We start from the raw sequence: 15000 nt of genomic DNA, 5'->3' as shown, positions 1-15000 counted from the left end.
CCCCTAATCTAAGTAATTTGGTAACTATCACACTCTCTTCTCCTAAAGATTATTTGTTATGGAAAACCCAGATTACTTGTTTACTTCTTTCCCATCAATTGCTTGGTATGGTTGAAGGCACTATTTCTATTCCTCCTGCTACTATTATTGATGAACGTGGCATTACGATTCCTAATGTTCAATTTTATGAATATTTGCGTGTGGATCAACAAATTAAATCATGGATTTTTGACACATTGTCTAGAGACGTTTTTGTGGATATGCATGATTTATCTACTTCTGGTGGAAATTTGGACTCGCTTACAAAGTAGTTTTATGCATGCTAGTATGGCTAGATCAATGGAATTGAAGGGACGTCTAACTCGTATTAAAAAGACTGCTTCCCAGTCTATAGATGATTATTTACGTGACATCAAGGTTATTGCTGATTCACTTGCTGCCATTCAGTGTCCTGTGTCGAACCAAGATTTAGTTCAGTATACTCTTTTTGGTCTGGATCGTGATTCTGAGTATAATCACATTGTTACTACTTTGCTGCATTATACATTCCTTATTAGTGATTGCATTAGTTTCGCTCCACTCTCCTTCCTCCTTCCCTTGTTCAGTGACGAACAATTTGATGCAAAAAAAAAACCAATACATATGTAACAATTTGAAGAAAGTGTTCCTTGTGGAAACAAGAGAGGGAAGGTTGGTCAGGCCCAAATACAAAATTAATTGCTCAATCTTGTTACTCCTTCAATTATATTCTCAAATAAAACAACTCTATAATCTATATCATGTGCATCAAGACACAACATTCACAGATTCCCAATTGGAGTATATCAAAATCAAATGACAGTCACTAAAAGATGTATGAAATTCCCTAAGTGAAATCGGTCTTATGATCTGCATAGCACCTCGAACTAGTAAGGTAGCATGATGGTTTGTAATGCTCAGTTTGTTTTATTTCAAATCAGTTGTAAGAGCTAGTCGAGCTAACTTTAATTTTTGTTTGCTTATTTTTGTTAGGGTGTATCAACATTAGGTTATACTTGTGCTTTTAAGTAATGCAAATTTCTCGATATAAAAAAAATGTACAAAATTCTATACTCTCTTCATCTATAAAAGATTGTGCTATAACCCTTCTTCCACGTATTAGAAGTTGCATTGAGTTGACAAGCATTTTCTTCCCATTCTATTATTTTACCCCTTTGGCTCAAAGCTTAAGATGAAATATTGAGTACATCGTAAGAAAGAAATAGATGTTAGCATATCGAAAATTATTATTAAAAAAGCTAGTAAGTGGTTTATAAGGTTGAAACTTGAAAGTAAGTGGTATAAGTAATACAAAAAAGGAATAACCTCATTTGAAATAAAGAAAAAGATAAACTACCAATGAAAATCTAAACAGGGATACCAGTAAACTAAGGGCCTGTTCTCTTCGGCATAAAACAGCTGAACTGAACTGAATTGAACTGATCTGAACTAATCTGAACTGAACTGATCTGAACTGATCTGAATTGAACTGAATTGAATTGAACTAAACTGAACTGAACTGAATTGAACTGAACTGAAATGAATAGTGATATGTGAGAGTAAAAGTATTGTCAAGAGCTGAACTGAACTGAACTGATCTGAACTGAATTGAATTGAATTGAACTGAACTGATCTGAACTGAATTGAACTGAACTGAAAATAAGCTGGGGAGAACAGGCCCTAACTAACAAAGGACAGGAGCAGTTTGCTCTTTAGGATATGAGATAGGAAAAAGAAAAAAGTAAGACTGTGAAGACTGACATATAAGTGATCATAAGCCGGGTCAGATTCGGACAGGGATACGCCAAAAAAAATTGCCCATTGGTCAAGCCAGGCTAGGGCAAAATTTTGTGCCCAAAGCCTGCTATTTCGGGCCAAAATGAGTGTGTTTTTCAAGCCAAAATCGAACCGAGCCAAAAATAGACTAAAAAGTAATTTTTGACTAATCCAAAGCCCGCTCAAAGCAAAAAAAAATCAGGCTGCACCAGGCCAGACCGCGGACCAAAAAGTTCTGCCCAAAATCGAGCTAGACCAAAATGATCAGCTCTACTATTTCATCACTCATCTGAAAAGAAAATGAGCTAATGAAGTAGTCTTTTAGCGATTAACTAAAAATGAAGAATGTGACTCTTTTAAGGACAAAAGAAGTAGGGTGAGAGGAAAAATATGATAAATAATCCCTAATTCCAAATCTGTTTCATTTCCATTCCGGGACAGATTTTCTATTAGATGTAGGTGAAAAATGTCATCATAAAGAAAAAATGCAGAGTGTAGGTGAATCAATTAACAAAAGAGTTTCCCAATTTACATGTAACCAAAAGCACCCTCGATTGGACCGTTGTACTCCAATCTCAAGTCTCAAGTATCAAATCGGAGTTCGCCGCGACGCACAATGCAATTGCATGATGTAAACAAGTATGTTATCAAACAAGAAATAGTAAAAAACTTTGGTAATTGCACTTCCACACCCCATTGCTCCGTCTTGTTTGATAACAAAGAGTTTAGCCATACTTGCACTTGATAATGTCAAGATCTGGGTGCTGCAGAATAGCTAGTAATGCACAAGCAACAATTCTCCAGATCTGTAGTACTACACTCCCAACAACCTCTTACATTGAAGCTTATACGCATCTGGATGCGAATTCATGAACTTTCAATCGTCAAATAACAGTAAAAAAGAAAAGGATGACATGAGTACTACAGAAATATACAAAGAGCTAAAAAGAGACCTCAACATGGCAGTGCCATCAAAGACTATAATCTGATGCTCCCAACTGAGGCAGGTAGGGTTGGGGTTGGGGGAGGGGCCGAGGGGGGGAAACAAAACAAATGTGTCAAGCCTGTTACAATATCAATTATACACCAATGACCAAATTTGATTCTTAATCTGCTTTATTCATTCTCAATTATTTCAAGGGGCATACCTTGCCATAGTAAGCCTTGGACCAGTCGAGAGAAGAAACCCGATATGGAAAGGTGTTTGCTGTATTATGTTCACCTCCTATTAAGCTGTTGTTGATTAACTCACCGACTCAATACATCTATGTATAAACTGGAAATAAATATATGATCAAATTTCAGCAGCTTATGAGTGTGTGAGTTATGTAAACAGCACATAAAATACATGACTGCATTCCCCATTTCATCAGTATAGTACTGCACCTGTATGACAATAATACTAAACATGTTTGAGATAACTCAATTCTAGAAACAGAGTCCTGAATCATAATCAATAACTGAAATTATCTTTTAGAGCCAAAGACAATCACATCCAGAAACACCATACCATAACTCTGTAGATTTAGAAACCACATACGATTAATAATGATCAATAAGTGGGAACTACTAAGACAAAGTTTGGTTGGGAGGAAAACATTCCTGGATCTGTGGTATTCTATCCTATATTTCATTTATACTGGGTGGACAATAATTCTGCATGAATAGAAAATATTTTCTTATGTAAAGGAAAGAATGCCATATTTTCCTCCATATTCCCTACCGTTTTGTTTCTCTTCTCTTATCCTATACATCCTCTTCTTTCTTAGCTTTTCTTGTAAGAATCAATCGAAGGAAAACTAAGATCATATCCCAATGATACTGCTTCAGAGCCTAACTCCTAAACAACATATATTTAAAAAAAAAAAACCTCCAATAAAGACTACTCAGGCACTTCAGGCGGCAGTACAGTGCATGAAACGGTACACAAGTGCTTAGTAAGTATTGTGACAACAGGTCCAAGTTGTTTAGTTTACCAGCATTGACTGTAGTTATAGCTACGCTCTCAGTACTTTTCTAGACTACGGTGATTCAGAAGGGAAAAGCCTCCATATTCCCTACCGTTTTGTTTCTCTTCTCTTATCCTATACATCCTCTTCTTTCTTAGCTTTTCTTGTAAGAATCAATCGAAGGAAAACTAAGATCATATCCCAATGATACTGCTTCAGAGCCTAACTCCTAAACAACATATATTTAAAAAAAAAAAACCTCCAATAAAGACTACTCAGGCACTTCAGGCGGCAGTACAGTGCATGAAACGGTACACAAGTGCTTAGTAAGTATTGTGACAACAGGTCCAAGTTGTTTAGTTTACCAGCATTGACTGTAGTTATAGCTACGCTCTCAGTACTTTTCTAGACTACGGTGATTCAGAAGGGAAAAGCCTAGAACCCTAATCAAAAGCATGTTGCACTATTACCCAAGCAAATCACAGGTGAACCTTCATATGAGATATGTATATACTGAATCAGTACAAAAAGTACTTAGAGATTATACCATAAATCATTTTAAGAACTTGAGTCATTGACTAAGCAAGTTCAACTTCTACTAGTTAATGAATGGGTGTAGCAGGCTGACTGGGTGTAAAAGTTCACTAATTTCTAGGCATGTAGAAGTTCAGTTGAGTGATTAACTAGCAAAGCAAATTGCAACAAGTCCCATTTTGCATATAAGATGTCCCTAAATGTATGCACCTTACCATTCACAGTTGTAGTCACACAACTTTGTTCTCTCATCAACTATCTATAGTCACTCCAATTCACTTTATCATCAACTCCTCTTCACCAACTCCGCAAGCTCCAATATGGGGTAGAGGGAGTACAAGCTTAGACTCAAGAATCGACAAACTAAATCTGTTTCGATATGAGTGCAGCAAATTCAACCCATTAATTACAGGCAACCTAGTGATTCAAATTGAGTTTCTTTATTGATTATAGAGAAGTACATCCTTAGCACTTTGTTAGTTATACCATACAAGGAACACAAAACTAAGATCACAAAGAAAAAGAACAAGAACTTATATACATTGACAAACATTCTAAAAAACAAAACAGAAAACGTCTTCATCCAATTGCGCCAACACAAATTTAGACAAATACAAACAGAAACAACTTCAAGAACTTCTACATTTGAGAATATATATATAAATTGGAGAGAACAAAATAATCAAGAATCTCCAATAAGCTCACCTCAATCTTTCTTTTCTCATATGTTTCCTCTTATTCATACTGAAGTAGTTCCACCAGAAGACCCTGATGAACTACCAGGACATCTTTTCTTCTTCTCCTCCTCATACTCAGTATCATCAGTTGGCAACTCGAATCGACACACCGGACACGAATTCCTGGATGCAAGCCACGGCACAATGCAATCACCATGATAGCCATGTCCACAAGGCATCTCCTTAACAAACTCCCCAACATTAACTCCATCTTTACATATAGCACACACATAACTCTCATCCACTGTCTTGATCTCCACTACCTTCAAACTCTCCACAGCAAATTTCGCTGCAGGAGGCGCACCTCTCCTCCCCTCTGCATCCGCCAAGTTTTGCAACAACGCCTCGTACTCGGCCGCATCGACATAATCACCTGGATTTCCGATATACCGATCAGTAGTTTCCGGCAACTCGAAGCGAAATTCGATAGAATTGTCCTCTAATCCCATGAGAATCTCTGCCCAATCTAAGATCCTGTTTCTTCCTTCGCTTCGTGCTCGGTTTGCGAAATCTCGGAGACGAAGACGAAGAATGTCTCTCCGACGCCGCCGAATATCCTCTTCTCTCTCCTCCTCATCATCATCATCGTCATCTTCATCAGACTGTCCTTCGATCTCAACACTCCTGACATCATCATCATCATCGGAATCCTCATTATTACCGTTACCGTTACCGTTATCGTCCTCGTCATTATTGCGATTGGTTCCGTCGTCGTCGTCTTCATCCCAGCCGTCGATTTCGATGCGGAGGAAGTCGGATTCATCGGACGGAGAAGGATCGGCGGAGTTGAGAGGGCGAGGAGGAGGAGGTGGTGGTGGAGGCGGTGGCGCGTCTTCTTCACGCGCCACTTGAGCAAGGAGGCGGAGAACCATTAAGAACTGGCTGCCTAAGGAAGGCTCGTCGGAGATTTCAATGTTTTCCGGCGGAGGAGAAGGTGATGATGACGTGGCAGGGATTGACTCGACGAAGCCGAACTTGCAGTCGGTGCAGATGACGTGGTCGGGTTGACCAGGTTCAAATTCGACGGAGACGCGCTTGTCGCAGCGGTAGCACCAGTACTGAACCGCCGCCGACGGTGGTGGAGACGACGGCGGCGGTGAAATGGTGTCGTCGGCCATGGAATGAAGAGGGGAGGAGAGAGAAAGAGGGGAAAGAGAAAAGACGGTGGTGGGAAAGAAGATGAGATTTGGTTATTGCACAACTTTTACAACAGATTTGGACTTTGCTCCACAAATATATTTCTTTGTCTGTTTTTTTTTTTGGATTTTGGTAATATGAGATGTATTGGCTGTTTCGCAGTTTGTGTGGAAATTTGTGGACTCGTAATTCCAGGCGTTGGATAATTTGAAAGGGACTGAATATTAGTATTAACTCCATTATGGGCTTTACCGCTTAAAGGTTATGGCACTTTTTAATACTCTACTTTTGTTTGAGATTAGTTCCAAGTTCCAACACTGTTTGAAGATTAAGGTTGGTCGAGTGGTTGTAAGACCGTCCTTTCACTTTTATGATAGAAAATTTGATTCTCACCTCTTGAGAGAAGAATTCTCGATTTTCCCCCTACTTTACAAGAGAATTCTCATTACCTTAAAAAAAATCCAACATTGTTTATTTTCAATCAGATTTGTGTGGACTCAGTTCACGTAAACATTAGCGTGTAGCACTTCAAGAGCACGTATTATTTATGAACAATTAACTATATTATTCAAAAACCATTATATCATGTAGATATCCACTATATCATACGAAAATTCACTATATCATTCGAAAAAAACATATCATATTATGCGGAAACTACATTTCTAAACAATCAAGTGATCCACTATATCATTCAAAAATCTATTAAATCATTTAAAAATATAGTATATCATGTAGAAATTATTTTTTTTTTTAACAATCTACTATATCACTTAAAAACTCACTACATCATGCAGACACTCACTATATCATCAGACACTCACTATATCATGAAAAAGAACTACATCTTTCTATATGTTAAATCACGTGTTACTATATATACTAGACAACTTATATCTTCCTGAATGTTAAAACATTATAATTGAATTCTCCACTATATTGCATATAAGTTCATTATATCTCTATAAAACTTATTATATGAAATTAATTCAATTACCAATCCGGTGCATACTAAATTAGTGTGCACCATGTCCATATAAGTTTTATTATTTTATTTTCATTCATTCTAAATTAGTACTCCTACCTTCTTTGTGTTTTTCTTTGTTTGATCACTTTGAATCTTAAACTATGCGTTATTAGAGATAATACTCTAAATATTCTAGCAAATCCCTTTTTGTAACATGTTTTATAAACATCTTTTTAATTAAAGTGTATAATGCAAAATGTAATTTAATTCAAGGCAATTCTATTTCTAAGTAATAATGATTGGATCATGTACCTTATCTATATACATTTAATTTGAGCTTAATCTAAGATTATTTTATCTTCAACTTATTTTAACTTATTTCAAAAAAAGAAAAAAAAGTTCAAATAAGATAAGTTCAGATAAGATCAAATAAAATAAGTTCAAATAATATAAAATAAGATAAATTCAAATAAGTGAAAATATAGCATTTCTAAACAATATAGTGATTCACTATATCATTCATAAACTCACTATATCATTCAAAAAATATATTATATAGAAAGTATTGGGTCAGACCGTCTGACCCAATACTTTCCGTCGGACGGCAAGCTCTCTTCGCCGACATCAACAATGTCGACTATTGCCTTGTCTTTGTAGGCCTCGCCTCGCCGAATGGATTCACCCTTTTGGACTTCCCTTCAGTAGCATTACTCTCCCCTCCATTATTACCACTCACAACAGGTAAAGTCCTAGGCTGCAAATTCAACCTCGGCCTTCCACTTCCATTCACATTACTCTCTCTCTTTCCCCATGTATCACCCTCAACACCATTACCACTTCTATCATCTCTCTTCCTGGACCAAGTTACTGGAGCAGCAACAGGTAAAGCCCATTCTTCTCTCTCTTACTGGAGCGGCCTCGGCCTTCCACTTCCATTCCCATTACTCTCTCTCTTTTCCCATGTATCACCCTCAACACCATTACCACTTCTATCATCTCTCTTCCTGGACCAAGTTACTGGAGCAGCAACAGGTAAAGCCCATTCTTCTCTCTCTTACTTGAGCAGCAACAAAGCTCTTATTCGAAGCCCAATTATCAACCTCATTAGCCCTACTAGAATTAAGAATCCAAGTTACTTTCATTTAGACCTAACTTACTTTCATTTAGACCTAAGTTACTTTCATTTAGACCTAAGTTGTAATCCCCCACAATTTTAAAGGATTTTCATAAATATATTAAAGTATTTATGTAGTTATATTTAAATCCAAATGAGTTTGGAAAATTATTTGACTTTTAAAAAGGGTTGACTATTTTAAAAGTCAACTAAAAATATTTTTCATAGCTTAATAAAATTTGTAATGTTTTAATTAAGCATGTTTAATAAGAGTTTCAATTATTAAAAGCATATTTGAAAAGAAAGTTTAATGGAATCGAAAGCCCAAAAGTGATAAAAGGGAAAGGATTATTTGATGACTAAAGTCCTAATGAGCCCATCTTATTAGTCATCAAAGTTTTAATTATCAAAATCTCTTTTTCTAAGCCCAAAAGGAAAAGCCTCTATTTAAATATCCTAAAAACCCAAATTTTACCCTAACACTTTATTTCTCTCTCCTCTTTCCACGTGACTTTCTTTTCTCCTCTCATCCGCGCCTTCTCTCTCTCTCTTCTCCTTGTGCGCATCTTCGTTTTTCTCTCAAAAGATTTCTTTCTTCGCAAGTAACGTTTCTTGTTGAACAAGAAACGTCACAAACCTTGATTGAGCCAAGAAACCACTGCCGCGGCCCTTTGCTGTGTATCACCGCCGGCTCCTTCCTTTCCTCCTTGTTGTGGTTGTTTTTCTTTTCTTCTTCTCTAAGATTCCATTAAAGTATTAGTTTTTATATTATTTTTTATTTATTAGCATGTTATGATTTAAATTATTGTTTTATATGCAATATATATTTCGGCTGTCATATATGTAATAAAATATAAATTTCAGATTTATTATATTTAAGTTATTTTCAGTTTTTATTATGAAAGATATAGTTTTTAGGGTTTTTAATCACTAGAAACTATATTTATAAAATATAAATCATGAGATTTGGTTAGATATAATTTTATAGTATTAAATATATTTTCAGAAGATTTATAAATTTTATAAGTGCTGTAATTTCAGAAAATAGTATTTTAAGGGTTTTAAATGATTTTTAATCACTAGAATAGTTGTACTATACTAGGGATTAAAAATAACGAAAGTTTGATACGTAAAAACGATTTTAAAACACGTTTAAGGGTTTGGGTCGTTTTTAAAGTTGCTGTAAATTTTATTTGAAGTTTTATTTTTATTTTCTAGGCGGAGAATTCGTAGTAGGAGACTTTTAGAGCTAAAAGTGGCCTACAGATTCGTTTATACAAGGTACGTACATAGTCTACGTGCTATATGATTTAGAAACATGCTTAAGGATGTTTTATTTATTAGTATCATGTATAGGACTTTGTTGTTCATATATATGATTTACTGGAATTGTTTTACATGTTATTTGCCTGTGTGCTACATGTAAACTAGTGATATTTATGAGTATAATGTTTGTATGGAAGTTTGATGCAAGCAGATAAGTCAGTTTAGTATTAATTCGTGAGTGAATTAATGTAAGTAAGATTGAATCATGTGTTACATGATTCTTGAGTATTATTTATTTATCTTATAAGAACCGTGGATCTTATTTGGTAAGTATGAGTTATACCTATATAAAGGTACAGTTTACTGTTGGCTAGGTTCAACAGGCAAGTTAGTAAAGTATAAAAAGAAGTTAAAGGAGTCTTGATTGATAAGTTGTGAACACTTGTTAATTCTAAGATAAAAAGGATTTCTGTGATGATTATGTGATTATTAGTTATGTGTTATGTGCTTGGTTGGTGTCAACACAAGTATTAAAATGTATGCAACGTAAAGTGAAACGAGAATAGGTTATAGACTTTAGACTGGTGCACGTCTAGAGTTGGACACTAAGGGTTGGGATGCATGGTGAGTGTGCCTGGGTTTTCCTAGGATTGGATTGATCACCTTTCCTCTTAGTTAAAGGTTCCTCGATATCGCAGGTCATTTTGGATTACGGAGTCATGACCGTATTTCCTATTTCAGTATAGACAACTCGTCCCATAACTATTCCATTTAAAGAAGAAATAAAAGTTTAGAGTCTAGTTCAGTAGGAGTCGTCTGCAGATTGTTATATGTTTATTATTATCTATTCCTGCAAGTTATATTTTTGTAGTATCATGTTTAGGTTATGTTATGTCTGATATGTAGTACTCAGCTTTGCTGATTACGTGCTTGTCTGTGTTTGTGATCATGGCTTTGCCTATTGATCCTGTGGTGATCCTTCGGGGGAGCAGAGTTGAGACGACATTGACATTACAGGTTCGAAGATGCATATCATTGGGGAATCTGGAATGGAGAGGCTCTTGTATTACTAGAACCATTAAGTTGTTTTTCTAGGAGTTTATGTTTTCAGACAATAGTTTTAAGTTGGTGTGTTTAGTTTGACAATTGTTTTTGGTTTCATAAGTTTTAATAAAGTTGATTTTTAATAAGTTGTTTTCCGCTGCAAAATTTTTTGAGTAAGCCGAAACGTTATCACACGGGCGATAATGCCTGGGTAATTCTCTAAGGTTATTATAAAAGTATTTTCTAGAAAGAGAGAATTATCCGGGTGTTACATAAGTTACTTTCATTTAGACCTAACTTACTTTCATTTAGACCTAAGTTACTTTCAGTTAGACCTAAGTTACTGTCAGTTAGACCTAAGTTACTTTCAGTTAGACCTAAGTTACTTTCATTTAGAGGTAACTTACTTTCATTTAGAGGTAAGTTACTTTCAGTTAGACCTAAGTTACTTTCAGTTAGACCTAAGTTACTTTCATTTAGACCTAAGTTACTTTCATTTAGACCTAAGTTACTTTCATTTAGAGATAACTTACTTTCAGTTAGACCTAAGTTACTTTCAGTTAGACCTAAGTTACTTTCAGTTAGACCCAAGTTACTTTCAGTTAGACCTAAGTTACTTTCATTTAGAGGTAACTTACTTTCATTTAGACTAATTAACTGAAAAAAATAAAGATTAACTGAAAACAAATTAAGACTAACTGAAAAAAATGTAGACTAGCTGAAAAAAAAATGAAGACTAACTGAAAAAAAAATGAAGACTAACTGAAAAAAAAAATTAAAGCTAACACAAAAAAATTGGAACCACCTGAAAGTCGTCCGACCAAAGATTATGGTCGGACGAGTCCGACACAATACGTTCTCTATATTATATCAGGTAGATTCTACATCATTTTTAACAATTCACTATATCATTTAGACACTCGTTACATCATGCAGAAACTCACTATATCATCACACACTCACTAGATCATGAAACAACTACATCTTTCTATATGCTAAACCACGTGTCACAATATATACTACACAACTTATGTCTTCCTAAATCTTAAACCATTAAAATTGAACTCTCCATCATATATATATATATATATATATATATATATATATATATATATATATATATATATTGCATATAAGTTCACTATATCTCTATAAAACTCAATATATGAAGTTAATATCAATTACCAACCCCAGTGCATACTAAGTTAGTGTACATCAGACCCATTTAAGTTTTATTAGTTTGTTTTCATTCATTCTAAATTAGTCTCCTACTCTCTTTGTGTTTTTCTTTGTTTGCTCACTTGGAATCTTAAACTATGTGTGATTAGAGATAATATTCTAAATAATCTTAAACTATGTTCTGAAGACATCTTTTCAATTAAAGTGTATAATGCAATTTAACTTAATTAGCTTCAGAAGAAATATAATGTAATTTAATTCAAGGCAATTGTGTTTCTAAGTAATAATCATTGGATCATGTAACCTATCTATATTTTTAATTTGAGCTCAATCTAAGACTTTTTTTGTTCAACTTACTTTAACTTATTTCAAAAAAGAAAAAAGAAGTTCAAATAAGTTTGATAGAGTATAAATCTATTCCTGGGGCCTCAACCATCAGCTTAAGCTTTTGGTTGAGTTGGTCCTTTGACATGGTAGCATCAAAATGGTGGAACAATAGAAATCTGTATTTGTGCATGTTGTTGGTAGTAAAAGTTGGTTGTGGTTCTCATGTATGATGGTCCAAGGAACTGCTGGCTTCACAGAGCAGCCCAGGTAGAAGATGGGTATCTACCACCAGGTGTACTACATCCTCCGCCCATCGTGTACTACATCCTCCGCCCATCGTGTATGATAGAGTATAAATCTATTCCTGGGGCCTCAACCATAAGCTTAAGCTTTTGGTTGAGGCCCCAGGAATAGATTTATACTCTATCATGTAGGAAATGATCCTTGGTTTGTTATTGATAATTAGGGAGTAATATATACAACCTATTGTTAACAAATAATCAGGCTAAATTATAGGAACTAAATATATACAAATATTACAATCTTGACTATTGCCTAAAGTAGCGTATAGTCTAACATACCCACGCAGTCGAAGCGGGAGGTGGACGTATGCTGAGACTGTCCCTGAAATCATCAAATAATATGTGCGGAAGACCTTTGGTGAAAATATCAGCAATCTGATAACGGGACGGGACGTGAAGAACGCGGACTTCTCCACGCGCAACTTTCTCACGTACGAAGTGTATGTCCAACTCAATATGTTTAGTGCGCTGATGCTGAACTGGATTGCCGGAGAGATAGATGGCACTAACATTGTCACAATAGACTAAGGTAGCTTTGTGAATTGGACAATAGAGCTCGAGGAGGAGATTATGGAGCCAACAAGATTCTGAGACAACATTAGGAACACCCCTGTATTCTGCCTCGGTGCTGGACCTGGATAAAGTAGGTTGGCGTTTGGAAGACCAGGAAAGCAAATTGTCGCCGAGGAAGATGCAATAACCGAAGGTAGATCGACGAGTGTCCGGACACCCGCCCCAATCGGCATCTGTGTAAGATATAAGAGAGACCAGAGAGGATTTGTACAGATGAAGGCTGAAATCAAGAATACCTTGAACGTAGCGCACAATGCGCTTGAGAGCATGCATGTGTTCAACTTTGGGATCATGCATATGTAAACATACTTGTTGAACGGCATAGGAGATGTCGGGGCGAGTGAATGTGAGATACTGCAAAGCACCAGCAAGCTGACGATAATGAGTAGGATCGGAATATGAGTCACCTGCAGAGGCCCCAAGTTTGGGCTTTGTATCAACGGGAGTGTGAGTGGGCTTGCAGGATGCCATGCCTGCTGATCTCTCAATGATGTCAACTGCATAGTTCTTTTGACAAAGTAACATACCCGAGGAGGTACGAGTAACAGCGACCCCTAAGAAGTAACTCAAAGGACCAAGGTCCTTCATAGCAAACTCGGCACTGAGACGAGACAGGATGGAGAGTCGAAGAGTATCTGAGGAAGCTGTAAGAATGATGTCATCAACATAAAGCAGAATATAAGCAATGTTAGTGCCTCGACAATAAATAAATAAATAAAGAGTGATCACATCTACTGTGTGAGAAGCCCATGGTGTGAACATAGTCGGCAAACCGCTGGTACCAGGCACGGGGTGCCTGCTTAAGACCATAAAGGGACTTCTTTAAGAGACAAACATAATCAAGATGTTGTGGATCACGAAACCCCATTGGCTGATGCATATAAACTGTCTCATGAAGATTACCATGAAGAAAGGCATTCTTGACGTCCAATTGATGAATGGACCAAAAACGGGACAGTGTAATGCTGAGGACCGTCCGAATAGTGGCCGGTTTAACAATCGGGCTAAAAGTTTCATCACAATCCACGCCAACCTGTTGAGACCTGCCATCACCTACAAGACGAGCTTTGTACCTTTCAAAAGAGCCATCAGATTTCTTTTTATGACGAAAAATCCACATGGAACGAATAAGATTCACATTTGCAGGACGAGGTACTAATTCCCACGTCTTATTTTTAATTAGAGCATCAAATTTGTCAGTCATAGCAATTTTCCAATTCGAGTCTTTGAGAGCAAAAAGGGGATTTTTGGGAATGGGAGAAATAGGGGTGGAGGTGGAGCTGCTGAGGTTAAAGACTCGTTTGGGTTTTAAAATGCCATGGTGGCTTCGAGTAATCATGCGGGTGGGCTGGGGAGAAATACGGGTGGACTCGTTTGTAGTTGGGCCGGGGTCTGCAGTGGGCGTGGGAGATGTGGGGGCGCTGGCTGGGGCGTTAGGGGGAGCCACAACAGGCTGGTTGGGCTGGCCCAGTAAAGAGCGAGAAGAGGAGGGATCCGCTAGGGGACGGATGTGGACCGTGGGCTGCGAAGGAGATGTGGGTGGGGACAGCTGGGTCGGTTGGGCTTGTGTTTATGGTGAGGAGTGCAAATATTGCAGAAGATAGGGGGATAGACCATGATCCAAAAAATCATAAGAGTGGGAAGAAGATTGATGCAAGTTAGAAAATGGAAATTGATTTTCATCAAATATAACATGACGGGAAATGATAATTTTCTTACTTGACAAATCATAGCACTTATACCCTCTATGGTTGGTTGGATACCCTAAGAAAACACAAGGAGTGGACCTAGCTTGTAATTTATGAATTGTAGTAGATGGAAAAAGAGGATAGCATAGACACCCAAAGACTCGGAGATGAGAGTAAGTAGGGGCTCGTTGAAAGAGTATGTGAGTGGGAGTTTTGTAGTTGAGTACCTTGGTGGGGAGAACATTTAAAAGATAGGTTGCCATTTGTAAGGAGTGATGCCAAAATGATGGGGGCATGGAGGAGTGAACAAGGAGAGTTCGCACAATATTGTTAATGGATTGAATTTTACGTTCGGCTTTCCCATTTTGAGGAGATGTGTGTGGACAAGA

The 15000-nt window shown here is 36.8% G+C and overlaps 1 protein-coding gene across 4 annotated transcripts; it reads right to left on the bottom strand.

Moving 5' to 3' along the window:
• Positions 1-2185: 2185 nt before the first annotated feature.
• Positions 2186-6321, bottom strand: LOC104905134 (E3 ubiquitin-protein ligase CIP8). 4 transcript variants are annotated; one of them, XR_007275503.2, is made up of 3 exons: positions 4983-6320; positions 2943-3070; positions 2186-2649 (listed from the first exon to the last, which is right to left on the bottom strand). XR_007275503.2 is itself a non-coding variant. In XM_048646853.2 (2 exons), exon 1 carries the CDS (start codon positions 6130-6132, stop codon positions 5017-5019), a length of 1116 nt encoding a protein of 371 aa, XP_048502810.1. In that variant the 5' UTR covers positions 6133-6321; the 3' UTR covers positions 2186-2649; positions 4983-5016. The 4 variants fall into 4 exon arrangements, 3 of the variants coding, with proteins under 3 accessions (XP_048502810.1, XP_048502806.1, XP_010691885.1); XM_048646853.2 differs by lacking the exon at positions 2943-3070 and having other exon boundaries at positions 4983-6321; XM_048646849.2 differs by lacking the exon at positions 2186-2649 and having other exon boundaries at positions 2651-3180; positions 4983-6321.
• Positions 6322-15000: the final 8679 nt, after the last annotated feature.

Source organism: Beta vulgaris, chromosome 1 (assembly GCF_026745355.1).
Source record: "Beta vulgaris subsp. vulgaris cultivar EL10 chromosome 1, EL10.2, whole genome shotgun sequence".
NCBI classification, from domain to species: Eukaryota; Viridiplantae; Streptophyta; class Magnoliopsida; order Caryophyllales; family Amaranthaceae; genus Beta; species Beta vulgaris.
The sequence above is the reverse complement of the archived record's forward strand: the minus strand, read 5'-3'. Positions and strand labels throughout refer to the sequence as shown.

What these genes read in the sequence shown, in the direction of transcription:
- LOC104905134 (XM_048646853.2), bottom strand. Translation starts at nt 6,132, where the DNA reads ATGGCCGACGACACCATTTCACCGCCGCCGTCGTCTCCACCACCGTCG.